The following is a 14,626-nucleotide window of genomic DNA, read 5'->3' as shown; positions in this document are numbered from 1 at the left end:
TCATGGAGGACTGGTTTCCATGATTTATAGAATTTTATCCACACAATCAACAAATGAATGTATCATCTTGTTTGAGGGATTAATCCGGATGCTTGGAGGGATATACAAATTTATGGTCAGCATTATGTTCATGGATCGCCTAAAGATACTTGTGTGCAGGAGACTTCTTTGAATTTATGCAGGTACATGTATTTATCATTATTTTAGTTTCCGTCCACCCTATAATTTTCTTGAAGCAAATAAACTCTGATATGCACAAAATACAATTTACAAATACATATTATAAATCATTATACGTCTCCTTGTTTTTAGATCAAGCAATGCCCTATAGTATACGGCGGTCGCATTGATATAGTCTGGTACGTTAGGTCGAATGTGGCACAGTATGGAAATCCTCAAAGGTCAGGCAGGAAGTTATTTCTGAAATATTTTGAGATCCCCCTCCCTTAATCTTCAATCATAGAATAAAAGTACGGGGATGGAGGGTAAAATGTAAATGTATCTGTAATTATTTGCTGAATTCATATATAAATATACCTTGGTTTACAGATTCATTTACGCTAACATAGAGTTAATGATGCAGAAATCTATGTGATATCTATCATCCGTATCGTACAATTTTCTTTCTCATAAAACAAATGTTAAAGGTCGGTCAAATATACACGACAAGTGGACTTGATTTTTTTTTTTAAGTAATTGGTTGGTTTGAACATATTTTATAAAATCGAAATTTATCAAATCGATCGGTAGCAAGTTCTAACAACTTATGGTTCATGAAATTGTGAACCAACCGACTTGGAGGTCTGGATCTGATGACTGAGGAACGCTTATGATATATGTATTTTTTCACAATAAAAAAATCAAATAATAACCACGTACTACATGTACTGTATGCATTTTATCACAAGATATTTTCTCGTAATTATGAGATAATTAACTCGTAATAACGAGATCTTTTCTCGTTATCTTGAGATTAAATATATTTTTTTAATGTGGCCCTATTCGTATCGGAAAAATAAGTTTTGGAAAATTGAGAAAATCTCTCTCTCTCTCTCTCTCTCTCTCTCTCTCTCTCTCTCTCTCTCTCTCTCTCTCTCTCTCTCTGGAGGTTGACCTGTCATTGATATTAATTAAAACTAAAAATGGACCTATTCCATTTTAAACGGGTCCGGATTTTGTTCGTGATAAATAAATAAATCCAGGGGCAATGAAAAAATCTACTGGATCCGCCCATTCCGACAATCGGATTATCTATGGTTCTAAATCCACGGTGAGGCTGGGTGAAATGAATTATTTCATCCCTGTCTAAACCTCGATCGATTTCCATCTCTGATACATCCGTCGCGAGCTTATCGATTGATCTGCACTGGCGTAAATATTCAGGTAGGGCTCTTTAATACATTTTGTTGTACTTTGAGGGGTACATGTGACACCCGAATGGATTGACATTCGGAATCTTCTTCAAGCAGACGTCGTTCGAGAAATAGAGTCCTTCGCATTGAGAGCCTACGTGTAAACCTTTAAATTCTTTGTTATGCTTGGACATTGTGTGGGTAACAATAATGAAAACACGGTAAATTATCTTTCAAAAGCTTACAAAAGTTACTTTGGGGACTCAATGAGCATGAAAAGGTAAGAGCATTTTTCAAAATTTACTATCATACTATCCATTTCGACATTATTTCACTGTTACTATGTTTGGGTTCATGGAGTTTATTGATAGATATATATGCTCTTGATCGATAGAATATGCGATTACTGAGTAATCTGGCCATTTGCATATGAAATATTTTGAATAATTAAAATGTTATGCGTTTCCCTGGCCCATCAGGTACAGTAGGATTCTGCATTGCGCAAGCAGCTTTACAGTATACTTCATAACATAACCTGACTGAACTGTACCATGTGTACTGTAGTACAAACAATGATAGCAGTATAGTATGTCAAGACAATGAACGAACATTATTTTTTTTTTCAATTTAAGGGATTTTGATATCGTTAGGTTGTTAACAAATGCTTGTTCATTCTACTTGTACTGTGTTCTAAGCTTTGGTCCTGCAGACTTGTTTCATTTCCTCTAAGATTTAGTCTGTAGATGTGGACAATATTGCATTGAGAAACAGTTGAACACCATAGGTATTTACCTAGCTGTTTTAAGCATACTTGTAATGCCTCTATACTGGTTTAAGAACAATTCTCACCAAGCACCATTTTTGGCCAGTGCATTGTTACCCATACAACATTTTTCGTACATATATAGAGTTTATGCGTTGATAAAATGATGTAACAATGCACTAGCCAGAAATTGTACTGAAATGCAAGAAATGGTCTTAGGCCATTATAGTTCACTAAAGGTCAATAAAAGACTTTTGTAGTGAGTTACACACCATGGGTCAAACACCAGTTAAATTACAATAAAGTGGTTGTAAACTAGGTTAATTTTGCCCTCATGTATGATTCATCACAAAGTAAGAATTGATAACAGTATGCCTCAAACAGTGGTTTGATGAAAGCCCAGTGTTTTGGTGCCAGTGGTCATTTTATCTTTTCTGAACAAAAAAAATGCTGACTGAACTGCCAATTCATATGCAAAAACGTGATGCATACAGTGCATGAAAATGTTAAAAGAACTTTGGACAAAGCAGTTGCATGACAATAACATTTTGCTCATTATGAAATGCTTTGCATACAGGTATATACCACTCTTGCCAAATGTACCGTATATGCAATATATCCAATACATGCATGGTCTCATGTCATCATGTAACAATAACCTATACACTTGTGGGGAAATTCTTGATCTTAGTCAAAATAGTGTTGACTTTGCACCTAGAGGGCCAGTTGTTATACTAAATGTAGCTGTGTAAGGACCCAAACAGAAACCAAATATCAGTCTTTTACATGTACATGCACATTGGTCCCCAGACAAACCATAAGATTTGCAAAGAAAAACAAAATGTTTTGGGTGGAGGGGGGGGATGATTCTGTAAAGATATTCTAGAAAGTGAATTGACTTGCTAATTTAAGCTAAACTAGTTGGTTAAACATGATACAGTACATTCTCTTATTACTGGGATCATGAGAACTTACATAGCCTAGCTACATAAAGATTTACCCTAAATCTTAATAGTTGGTATCATTTCAGTTTAAGCCCATGCACATATATAAAAAGTATGCAATATAGGGGAAGTTAACAATGAAAACCCCCATACAAATTTAAAAAACCAAATCTTAACCCACTGACCTGAAGTGTCTCTACTTACATTACATTAATTGGAGCATATAAGCATCTTATCACTTGCACTTTTCAGGTATTTAATAGGTCTTTGTCATATGAAATACAGGTATATTTTAAACTATATTGACAAGTTGTACTCTAAATACTATATTTATTAACTTCAAGTGGTGCCGATAGTAAGATTTAAGGTACTGAGTTCAAAGTTAATGTAATGGATGGTCTGAGGATTGATGACGAGTACATTGGTTAGTGGGATATTGATTAAGCTATTCTTGCATACAAAAAAAAAAATTCAGCAGTAAATCCAAGGGTTGTTAGCATTATAGTCACAATTTCTTAGGTCTTAAAATCCACTCCAAATAAAGGAATAGTCTGAACAATCCATATGATATTGATACTTGCTATCTTTGCAGTACATTATTGTTTAAGATTATCAATATTTAACCCATTTTAAACTTCAACGTTCCCTGATTAGCAGGTGTCAGATGGAGAGGTAGACATATTGAAAGCAGAATAATCAATATAGTTTCTTTAAAATTGTTGCTATAAATGTACTAAATTGTTGATCACTATATTGTGGTTCATTTTTAAATTTTAGGTTATTAGTACTTTTATTATAGCACATATAAATATACATTAACTAGTATTTAAAGTCTGTTGATAAGTGAACTTTCAAATGTATGATACGATAAGATAAAAGATAATTTAAGTTGCTACATGTTGTAATAAAGATTAATTACTAAATCAGGGATCAAGTGGGAATACCATTACAGTTAATTACATAATTTAAGTAACAAATATAAAATACAGTGGAGGAATTGACACCAGTATCAATGGTATATACCATACCGGTATTATATACATATATATACTGTTAGAAGCAGTGGTTTCACTAAACAGCCAAACCAGCAAAATTTCAACTGTATGTCCAGGAAATGTTTATATCCAGGAGTCTTTTCATACTGTTGTTTGCAAAATACATGTAACATATATATTTTATATTATATACACGAAGCTCCAAAGGCAACAGGTATAGATTGTGTTTTATAAGAGATGAAAATAAGAAGCACATATGTATTGTAGTTTGTTCATTGCATGACCCCAATATATTACACTTGAAAGGATCATGATGTATTTTACATGTCATTGTGTTATATGTCACTGTGAAATTGATCTTGATGTGTCCTACATGTAGCTAGAGATTGAAATGGTTTGAAAAGTAAATAAAATGTATTGACTGTTTAGCCCCGGAATGTATGCATGACAAAGAAGTTAATTGTATTCAGTTTATCAATATCATTCAGCCTTTACATGATTAGTTCAAGCAACTACTATATAACACACACATGGAAACAGTTGTAATTCATCTCATCTGCAAATGTCATATGTACATGAGTTAAGTAGAAGGACCGGACCATTTGAAATTAAATGGTTCATTTGCACAAATGAGAAAGGATGTGGAGAATTCAAGACTGCAGCGTGTGATTGCCAGCCCATTGTTTTTCTGTGTGAATCCTCTTTTCTGAATTAGCCACACATTGATTTCTTTCAATTGTAGGATGATTCTTAGACCTGATGCAGCATGAGTGAGAGGAAAGGACTGAACGGAGCTGTGAAGGCTTTTGATGGCTACGGAAGTGTTAATCGAAATGCCGAGGATAAAATTCGTATTTTGCAGGAGGAGGATGAGGAGGTGAGAGAGAAATTAGTTGACACTTAATGAGTTCTTCTTAATTCAGGAATATCCATTACATAAATGTGTCAATTAAGGTGTCTGGAAGCAAGTAGAGAATTGTATATTACATGTAACTGTTCTTAGTTCAGGAAATCACTTGTAACACTTGTTCTCAAGCCACTGAAGGCAGTCAGCTTTGCTTCGATCATTATACTGAATATTCATCTGGTATATGATTACATTTACCAGTATATGATTTGAAGTAAATTACATATGTACCATGTATGAATGCAATCATACCTGCGCCAAAAAGTCTTTGTCAGGACTATGAAAGATGGTTTTGACATTAGAGAATTATAATGCTATGAAAACTCCAGCTTATCCGATGGCAATCAATCATGCAGAGCTTAATGCAAGCAGACAGTTCAGATGACACAAACAGTATGGAAAGACACTATGCCTTCAATCAATGCAGAGTGCTAGTGTATGGAAGTTTTTCTGAATCTGAAATAGAGTAACATTTTTGGCCAGTAACCAGACGGAGTTTCTTTCAATATTTTATCAAAAAATAGATATTTTATCCATTACAGGTTTTTTCCCCCGTAAATTTCTGAAATAAATCTGTTTCATTTTTTTTTCTCTATTCTCCTGCAATTTATGTTTCAGCAATGTAACATTTACTCTACATGTGATAATTACTAATTTTCATTACTTCATTATTAAAACTGATTTTGATTTTTTCTTGAAATGTTTCATATTCACATTAAGATGTATCCTTATGATGAGGACAAATTTTCTGAATGATTGAAGATTCTGACTTTAGTCCGAGAAGTGTAGCTTTGATCAGGCAAAAGATAACCGTAGTCATCAGTTTCTTAAAAAAATAAGACAGAATTTAAAAATGTAAGTGTTATTTATCATAGGTGTAACTGTATGAACCATCAATATCTTTTTATGAATAGAATGAATATATTCATACATGAACAAATTGATTTAATTAATTAACTGGTTAGATCATCAGTTATAAGTTTTATCAGTGGCTATATATATGAACACATCCAGATTTCTTTCGAAATAAGGAATAAGATATTCGGTAAATAATGTAAATATGCATGTTTTACAGAATGATGTATTTTAAGTTTGCCCTGTGAATGCTACATTCACAGCATTGTTACTTTTTCAAAGCTTAATAGATCAATTTAATGTTCACAGAATACATGTACACAGAATACTTTATGTTAGTTTTTTAAGTATGTTTTCTTTTTATGTGCATGATGCCCTGCCATAAATTTCCTGTTCTCTCAGTAATAGCAGGAACTTCATACTTGAGTGATACAATGGAGTTAATTATTACGATTCAAAATTGAACAAGAACGCTGTTTTCAATTTTATGTGGTTGCAAATTATTAAGAAACTGTCAATAGTTCAATAATATTCAATAGAAAGTGTCTTAAAATGGCTTTGTCGTGGTCTAAACTTTGTTAGATACTTTTGCTGTGGAGTTTGTATATGGCCGGAGTATGTTAGTTTTCTTGTTAAATCATTATTTAAATATTGTTTAAACTCATAATTATGAGTTTTATGGTAAAGAGAAGTACTCTTATGTATGTACATTTGTATGTGGTTTTTATGATATTGCCCTTTATGTTGAAGCAAGTTGAAACTGATATATTTTAATTTTTCTATTGAAGATTAACTTTTAATTTATTAACCAAGCATAAAATGCCAGATGTTGATTTTTTTTCCAGAACTCTGATAGAGGCATCCATTTAAAAGGATTAGATGGAGATAGGGGTGACCAGTACAACTTCTCATGTTTCTTCAGTGATGGCAAAAGACAAACAGGTATACTTAAAATTGTAATAAAATATAGCATTTTCTACAAATATAACTCTAGAATAAATATCAGTTATTTTTAAAAGTTTTTCTTTCAGATTTTTCTTTACAGCTTACTTAAGTCAGAGGCCAATCTGAAATTATTTCATTATTATAAATATCCCAATCTTTCTGGGTAAAAAAACCCATATTTTTGTTTGACATTGCTTTATTGAAATTATTACATAGCCCTTGAACATATCATAAAAACATGGATAAGTACGTCAGCTTAGTTAAGAAACCATGTATGATGAGCATTTTAGTACAAAATAAAAAGAACTTGGATGCTAGGGTTTGCTGGACAAATTTGTTTGTTCTTTCAGAAAAAAAATTCACAAGGAAACAAGTTTCAAGTGCATACTCCAAACCAATAAATCCTATTTATCATTTGAAGATCTATCTATATACCGGTCCCCCGGTATATGTATTGTAATGTAAGGCATTCCATATTCTTAGTATTGAACCATTAATATTTGAGTTGTTTAAATAAGTATTCAAAATTTACAATTTTTGCATGCAGTTTGCAATTATAAGTGTTTTTTGTATTGAAAGCATTTTGTTATGTTGAACTTTCATAATACTTTTATAACAATTTTTAAATTTCTAATAGACTAGTATATTTGCTGCAAATTGTAATCATTATAATTGGTAAATTTTTTAAAAGTCAGAACTAAAGCCCTTATATAATCCCACATAAACTACCAAAATGAAAGTGATTGCAGCTTGCAGATACACATATTGTTGTTTGATTGATACAATTGAAGTTTTTTATATTGCAGTGTATGTAAGAATATATATTATAATTATATATGTATCACCTCATATCAATACTCTCCATAATTTTTATCTTCTTCCATGAGAAATACTGAAGAGTCCTTAGTTTATGCAAGTACTTAATTCAGCGTTTCTGCTGCTATGAATCAAATTTATTGTACTCAAGTTTAATTATAACTTCATATAAATGTATATCAGAATAACGAAGGCAAGATTTTAGCTCTTCTGAGCCAAAGGCTCAGCTCAGCTTTTCTGATAAAAATTAGTCTATTGGTTGTCATTGTCCCCATTGTTGTTGTCATCATAAACTTTTGATATTTTCATCTTCTTCTCCAGAACCATTGGACCAATTTTAACCAAACTTGGCACAAAGCATCCTTGAGGAAAGGGGTTTCAAGTTTGTTCAAATGAAGGACCAATTTCTCTTCAAATGGGAGATAATAAAAAAAAAAATGATAATATAGTTGGGTATTTGAAAAATCTTCCTCTCCAGAATTCCTGGGCTAATTTCAACCAAACATGGGGAAATGGCTTTCAAATTTGTTCAAATGAAGGTCTAGTTCAGCTTTTAAGAGGAGATAACTATTAAAGAGGGAAAGTATGGTTTGATGTTTTAAAAATTTTCTTCCTTCAACTAAATTTATGACAAAGCATCATTGGGAGAAGGGCTTTCAAGTTTGTTTAAATGAAGGACCATTAGTTGTTGATGGCTTGTAATCAGCTGAAACAAATAGACTGACAATGTGCACTGAGATTCCATTGTTTGTATTAGACTTAGATTTTAAACACTGTGGCTAGCTGATTAGAGTTATGACCAATTCAGGCAAATGATGTGGTCCCTGGGCCTCTTGTTTAATCAGTAAGGGATGCTTCTCGTGATTTTACGTGGATAGTTAATTCCTTGCATTTACAATAAGATATTTACAGTAAATACAGTATATGCATATCTACTGACTATTCCACAGATTTTGTGCTAGTCTATGAAGAGGAATTGGACAATGCCAAGAAAAAATCCCCAGCGGAGTCATCCATCTATGATAAATGGAGGGCAAAGTTTATGGTCAATTTAAGGAAAAATGGCTTGGAGTTGGAAGAGGTAAGGTGTATTCACATTACCCCAAAAGTAATTATTTTTCCTATCAGTGATGAGAACAGTGTTTTATTAGTACAGTTGATTTCATCCTCTACGTTTTGCACTTTACTGGTAGTTAAATATGGTAATAATTCGTGCTGTGTTTGACTCTCCATGAATGTAATAGACTGGTATTTGTGGTCATTGTCTAACAGTCTTAAGCATACCATATATACCAGCTAGGTAATTTAATGGTCGAGGTGAATTTGTTTTTCTTCAAAGACATTTTAAGTAAACTCATGTTCCAAGCATATTTATTAGTGTCATTCAGTGTCTTAATATTTTTCATAATTTGAGTTGATGTTAAAAGACTATTTTCAACTTACTGTATGTTAAAGATTGTAGTCATTGTAAAATTTGAAATATTCCTTGGTATATAGGTTATCAGTTGAGGGTGATGTAGATGTACTGCAAAGTTATGGATATATACATGTTTTAGACATGGTACCATATATACATTGTTTTCTCAATTATTACAGTGCTGTCTCCTACATGTAGATTCTACCGTAACTGAACACTTTGTATAATTTCTTGTACTTATCAGGGTTGTCTCTAAGACCCGGGAGGCAGGGAATTTCTTCTATATGTTGTGTTAATTTTCCAGCCATATATTTGTAATTACTGAAATAATACATCAAGTGAAAACCAAACCTTTTATGTAGATTGACTTTTTATCTTTTATACATGTAATTTGATTCCCATACTACATAATGTTACACAAGGTTCTTTGTATTTGACCTTTACATCAAAAAGAAATATAGTGGTATTTTGAGGAAGAAACATTTCGCAGACTAAATTTCTCTTATATCCAGCAGTTATCAGGAAGTTCTAGCTGTATCGTTAAGTGCATACTTTTGTTTTATTGATTAAATTTGTAAAAGCTCTTAAATTGTCCTCACTTTCAGGATCACATTTTGTTATTCAATCATTTCATCTTTAAAAAAGCGAAAATGTTGATAGATGTTTTAGGAAAAAAAATTACGTCAACATTTATTATCATAAGTACTAAGTACAAGCTCTGTGGGTGCCTTATAGTGATCAGTCAGTCTGTCCATCTGTCTGTCCTTTCATCCATCTGTCCATCTGTCTGTCCTTTCATCCATCTGTCCATCTGAGATCACTTGTCCAGAGCATTTCTTATCTCCCCTTGACCCAATCTGGCTCATACTTCACCCAAAGAGTGTCTTTGACAAAAAGGTGTGCAGTGACCTTGAACCATGTTTTTAGGTCTAAGGTTAAGGTCATTGCAGAATTAGATATAAAATCGTTGTGAAGGATATATGTTTCTCCCCTTGAGGGTCATATCAAACCATGCAAAAATCCTTTTTTTCATAGAATATATACTTTACATAAACAGGGCTTTTGAATAAGGAATATGTTGTGACCTTGAACCCATTTTCAAGGTCACATCACATGTAAAGGTCATAGCTGAGCAGAATTATATGAAAATTCCATGTCTGTAGCATATATTCTCTCCATTTGCTCCAATCTGGCTCTTACTTGACCCACATGGTGCCTTTGATCAAAGGGTATGCAGTGACCTTGAATAATGTTTGTAGGTCAAGTTTCAAGGTCATACAGGATCACACAAAATCCTTACAATTAAAAGATCTTTCATCGGATTTGGACTAGCTGATATACATGAACTCTGTATTTTACTTTTCTTGTGATGACTTCATTCTGCCAGTGATGAAAGCTGGTTTGTGGCAACTGATATTTGCTGCTAAACCATAAAAAGAAGACAATCAAATTCTAGAAACTTAAATTAAGCACTCGTTCCATTGAGACATATATTTGTGGCAACTGTGCAACTCTGTGTGAAAATTTCTCACAATTTCTGAGAATTTTCTTGCACAAGAATTAAAGATGCCTTACAGTGTTCTAGTATCCTCTTAATATACAAATACCGATTTTACAGATTCAGCATGTTAAATATCATATTATGCAGTCTGTATATAACCAGGTTACGGTAAACATATCTCACACCTGGTTGAGTATGATGAAGATTTGTCCAGTGGCTCCAACACAATCAATGAATTCAGTAAGCAGCCAAGCAGTCAATAGAACTCCATCACAGCTTGTTACCCCGCATTATAAATACAGTCCCTTTGGGTCTGCTTAACATTTCAATAGGTTGTCATCTGGAGGATTTTTTTTTTACTTGGCTCTGTTTTATATTTTTATATACTACTACCAAAGGATGATTCAGGTTACACTTTATCCCAATTAATGCCATAGTGATAGTTCAGAACTCCTCGATCAATCCCCATTGTGTTGTTCAGGGCTCAAACAGGGTTTTATATATTCTTTTTAACAAATTGTTGCCTTGAGAGAATTGTAGGGCATACAGTGTACCAAAATACATGTATTATTATCAGTGGTGACTAGCAGAAGTCTAGTTGCTATATATGGCAAAGTCATTCTCCACAATTGATTCTAAGAGCATAGCTTGCATGCAGGTTAATGTTTTAGAGACTTAATTGCTTTATTTGCATTTGTTGGTTAGTGGAATTGATCAAATTGGTATGAATAGTAATTGTCTCCATGGAATAGTCTTTCTATAGTTAGGGTTAACATCAAGATTTTATGGATTGTGCTTTTGCATATGAATCAATTGTTACATTAGAAAATGCAACCCATGAAATTATATTTACATATGATGTTTAGTACATGCCTGGTGAAAAATCAGTTAGGTTTAGAATGGTCACAAGTGCTTGACAACTGATGTAGGAGTATAATCATGTATGCATGTCCACTCTTTATCAATTTAACCTGTCTGAATAAGGCCCCATCTGTCACAGCTGTTTTCAGTGAAAAAAAAATGTTTGTTGTTCTGACATACTGCATTGGAATACTTTAAAATTATTTAATCTTAAATCAGAAATTATAAGATGTACCAGCTGTAGAATGTTAGCAATTGGTACTGGTGTCAATGAGATGCGCTTTGAAAGAACAAAATGGAAGTGAAAGGCAAATAAATAATTTGTAGTTTCTTTCTATATCTATCCACTGTCTTTGCGGCCCACACCCTTTCAATTTTAAATAGAGCTATAGAAGCCCATGCTGAACTGTCCATACTGTAATTTTCATTCTTACTTTAATAGGAACGCATACAGAGTCAGAAGAAGATCACCTTCTTTATTAAAATCCACGCACCATGGGATGTGCTATGCTTCTATGCTGAAGACCTATGCTTCAGGGCTCCACTTCAGGTAGGGACCAGTTCATTCTGAAGGGCTTCATTGAAGCTCTACCTATATATTGGAGGAGGTGTCATTTATCTAAGTATCAAAAGCCAAAAAGGAGAATAATCCTCTATGGCATTAAATATAAATTGTACACAAATCTGATATACATCATTGTGACATCAATTGAACAATGTAACAATATACTGAATATAGTTATTTTAATTTTAGCATATAAAGACAAAGTTATCTGTTTGTGTATCAATTTATTTCTAGAAAATACATGATGGGAAGTGTTTTATATGCATTTTTGATGACATGAACATTAAAGAAACTTACTGAGTCAGTTAACATATTTAAAAACAGAGATAAAGGGCTTGGTGTGTGTATGTGAGGATCAAAAATAAATAACACAGCCAAAGACTAGAACAGATCGGTACTGTACAATGCTCATCATTTATTCATGTTAGAAAATTAAAGATGGAGTTATAGGGTAGCTATTTTAAGAAGAAAACTAAAGATGATGTTAGGATAGCTTAGAAGAAGAATTAACGGTATTTTGTACTTCACTCAAATAAGCAAGCCAATGGTGTAATTAAATCAATTCAATTTCCAGCTATAATTAGGGAATCTTCTTTGACACAGTTAGATTACTCAATTTGCACACTTGGTGTTTATGTTATAGCACTTTTATTACGAGAGAAATGCATTATCACTTCTATTAATGTACGTAATCTGTTTCAATACATGTACATGTATTAGTTTGTTACAAATTAAGTTATTCACATGAAGCATGAATTTCAAATTATTTTTTTTTCTTTTCTTTGGTATTATTAATTTTTTTCTAGGAAATCATACACAGTAAGGTTGGTTTATTTTTTGTTTTATGTTTGCCTGATGCAATTTTCCCCATCTGTGAATCAGTAAAATATATTTTCTAATGCATGTCTCAATTTTCAGAAAAAGCGAATAGTTACGCATACATGTATTATGAAATTGTGTCTATTTGTAATGTCTTGCCATGGAGAGGTTGCTAAATCTGTACATGTCAACTACACAGGGGCAATATATGCTAATGTCTGTAAGAGTAATTATCAGTAATACTATGTATGTGTACCAACTAATCTTTAGACTGGGGCATTATTTCAAAGCATTCCATATTGAATGACAGATTTTGATGAATGTGATGGGACTGTTTACCCTCTAATTATAATAAATTGTCCATAATTTTCTTAAAGATAGATCAAATTTAAAGTCTTTTTTTGTTCAGTTTTGTACCCAAATACATTTAGTATTCATAGGTGAAAAAAATAATTGGATAACTCTGTAAAGAATGTTCTAAGTCTGGTGATAATAATTACTAGCTAGTAGTTACCTGAAGGAGGGATATTATTAACACTGACTATGATCCATTTATATTCCATATTGACTCATAAAGTGGTGCTGAGGAACCAGAACTAGGCAATATTAATTGAATTATTTCAAAAAAATCAAATAACTTTGCTACAGTATTAGGGATTTGTGTGTCTTTATTGCTTAGGAAGCTAAATTGTATGTGGATCAAAGAAAGCTCTGACAATTAAGTACATTGTAAGCTACATAAAGAGGAATAATATCAGTCTAGATTTGTTAAGTAAGGGGAATATTTTGGGATAACTAAATATCATTTCAGTATAGAAATACACCTATCTATAGAAGCATTTAGCATTTAGGTTTCTATTTTTATAAAGTAATAACTATAATTTCAAAGTGCATCTTACATATAAAAGTTTTAGTGTACATGTATTAAATTTGTACGGTGTGTTAATGATTAGCTCACCTGAGCCAAAGGTTCTAATCAAAATTTGTCCATTGTCTGTCAGTGTCGGTGACGCTGTTGTTGCTGTCGTAAACTTTTCACATTTTTATCTTCTCCAAAACCACTGGCCAATTTCATCCAAACTTGGCACAAAGAATAATGGGGTGAAGGGGATACAAGTTTGTTTAAGTGAAGGGTCATGTCTCTTTTTATAGGGTATAGTTGGTATTTCTTTTAAATCGTCCTCCAAAAAATCTTTTGTGCAGAAAAGCCAAAACTTGTGTTGAAGCATCCTCAGGTAGTGTAGATTCAAATTTGTGAACATTATGATCTACTGAGGTAGGGGTGGGGGCTACAATGGGTGATGATGGAATTTGTACATTAGAATGAAAGAAGAAAAACTTCTAGAAATCTTATTCTAAAAAATTGAAACATCAAAAGGAGATCAATGCTTATAAACTAAAGAATATGTGGAGAAAAAATTTAAGAATTTTTATAAAAAAAGATGTACTCTACTAAGTTGGCTAGGTATTTTGTATTTGATACTCCAAAGACTATCGAAAGATTTTCTTTTCAGTTATGACTACTGTTGCTCAGGTGAGCGATATAGCCCACGGACCTCTTCCCATGTTTTGCATATAAAATAAGCTTTTTTATGTTGCTGCAAAATTGCGGTTTGATTTTACATTTATCTTGAGTAGAGCAATATTTCCATAACATGCTTAAACTTTCCTTATATGGTAGAAATAAGGTTGGGTGCATGAAATTGTAATAGTTGGGTTTATTTTTTTTCAAGGGAAAGTCATTTGATTGTGCATTGCAAGGAGGGAGCATTAATTTGTCTATCCGGGTGTGAAAAAAATTGTTTGCTCAGAAAAAAGAATTTGAGGAAATTGCTCAGCTATTTACTGTTACTATTATAATTAACTTAAAAAAATAATTCTAATTC

General features: G+C 32.6%; 1 protein-coding gene across 7 annotated transcripts in view; it reads left to right on the top strand.

The window, feature by feature from the left end:
- LOC128189452 (anoctamin-7-like) overlaps window positions 1-14,626 on the top strand; it is a 29,190-nt gene continuing 14,564 nt past the window's right edge. The window contains exons 1-7 of one of the 7 annotated variants that reach the window (XM_052861071.1): window positions 1-182; window positions 313-401; window positions 4,797-4,931; window positions 6,662-6,758; window positions 8,528-8,658; window positions 11,799-11,906; window positions 12,728-12,745. In XM_052861071.1, the coding sequence (XP_052717031.1) occupies window positions 4,821-4,931; window positions 6,662-6,758; window positions 8,528-8,658; window positions 11,799-11,906; window positions 12,728-12,745 (465 nt within the window). In that variant the 5' untranslated portion in view covers window positions 1-182; window positions 313-401; window positions 4,797-4,820. The other 6 variants (XM_052861069.1, XM_052861070.1, XM_052861068.1 and 3 more) reach the window with 6 other exon arrangements.

The sequence above is a fragment of the Crassostrea angulata genome, chromosome 6, assembly GCF_025612915.1.
Source record: "Crassostrea angulata isolate pt1a10 chromosome 6, ASM2561291v2, whole genome shotgun sequence".
Lineage (NCBI taxonomy): Eukaryota > Metazoa > Mollusca > Bivalvia > Ostreida > Ostreidae > Magallana > Magallana angulata.
Note: the sequence above shows the minus strand (reverse complement) of the source record. Positions and strands in the feature narration are given on the sequence as shown.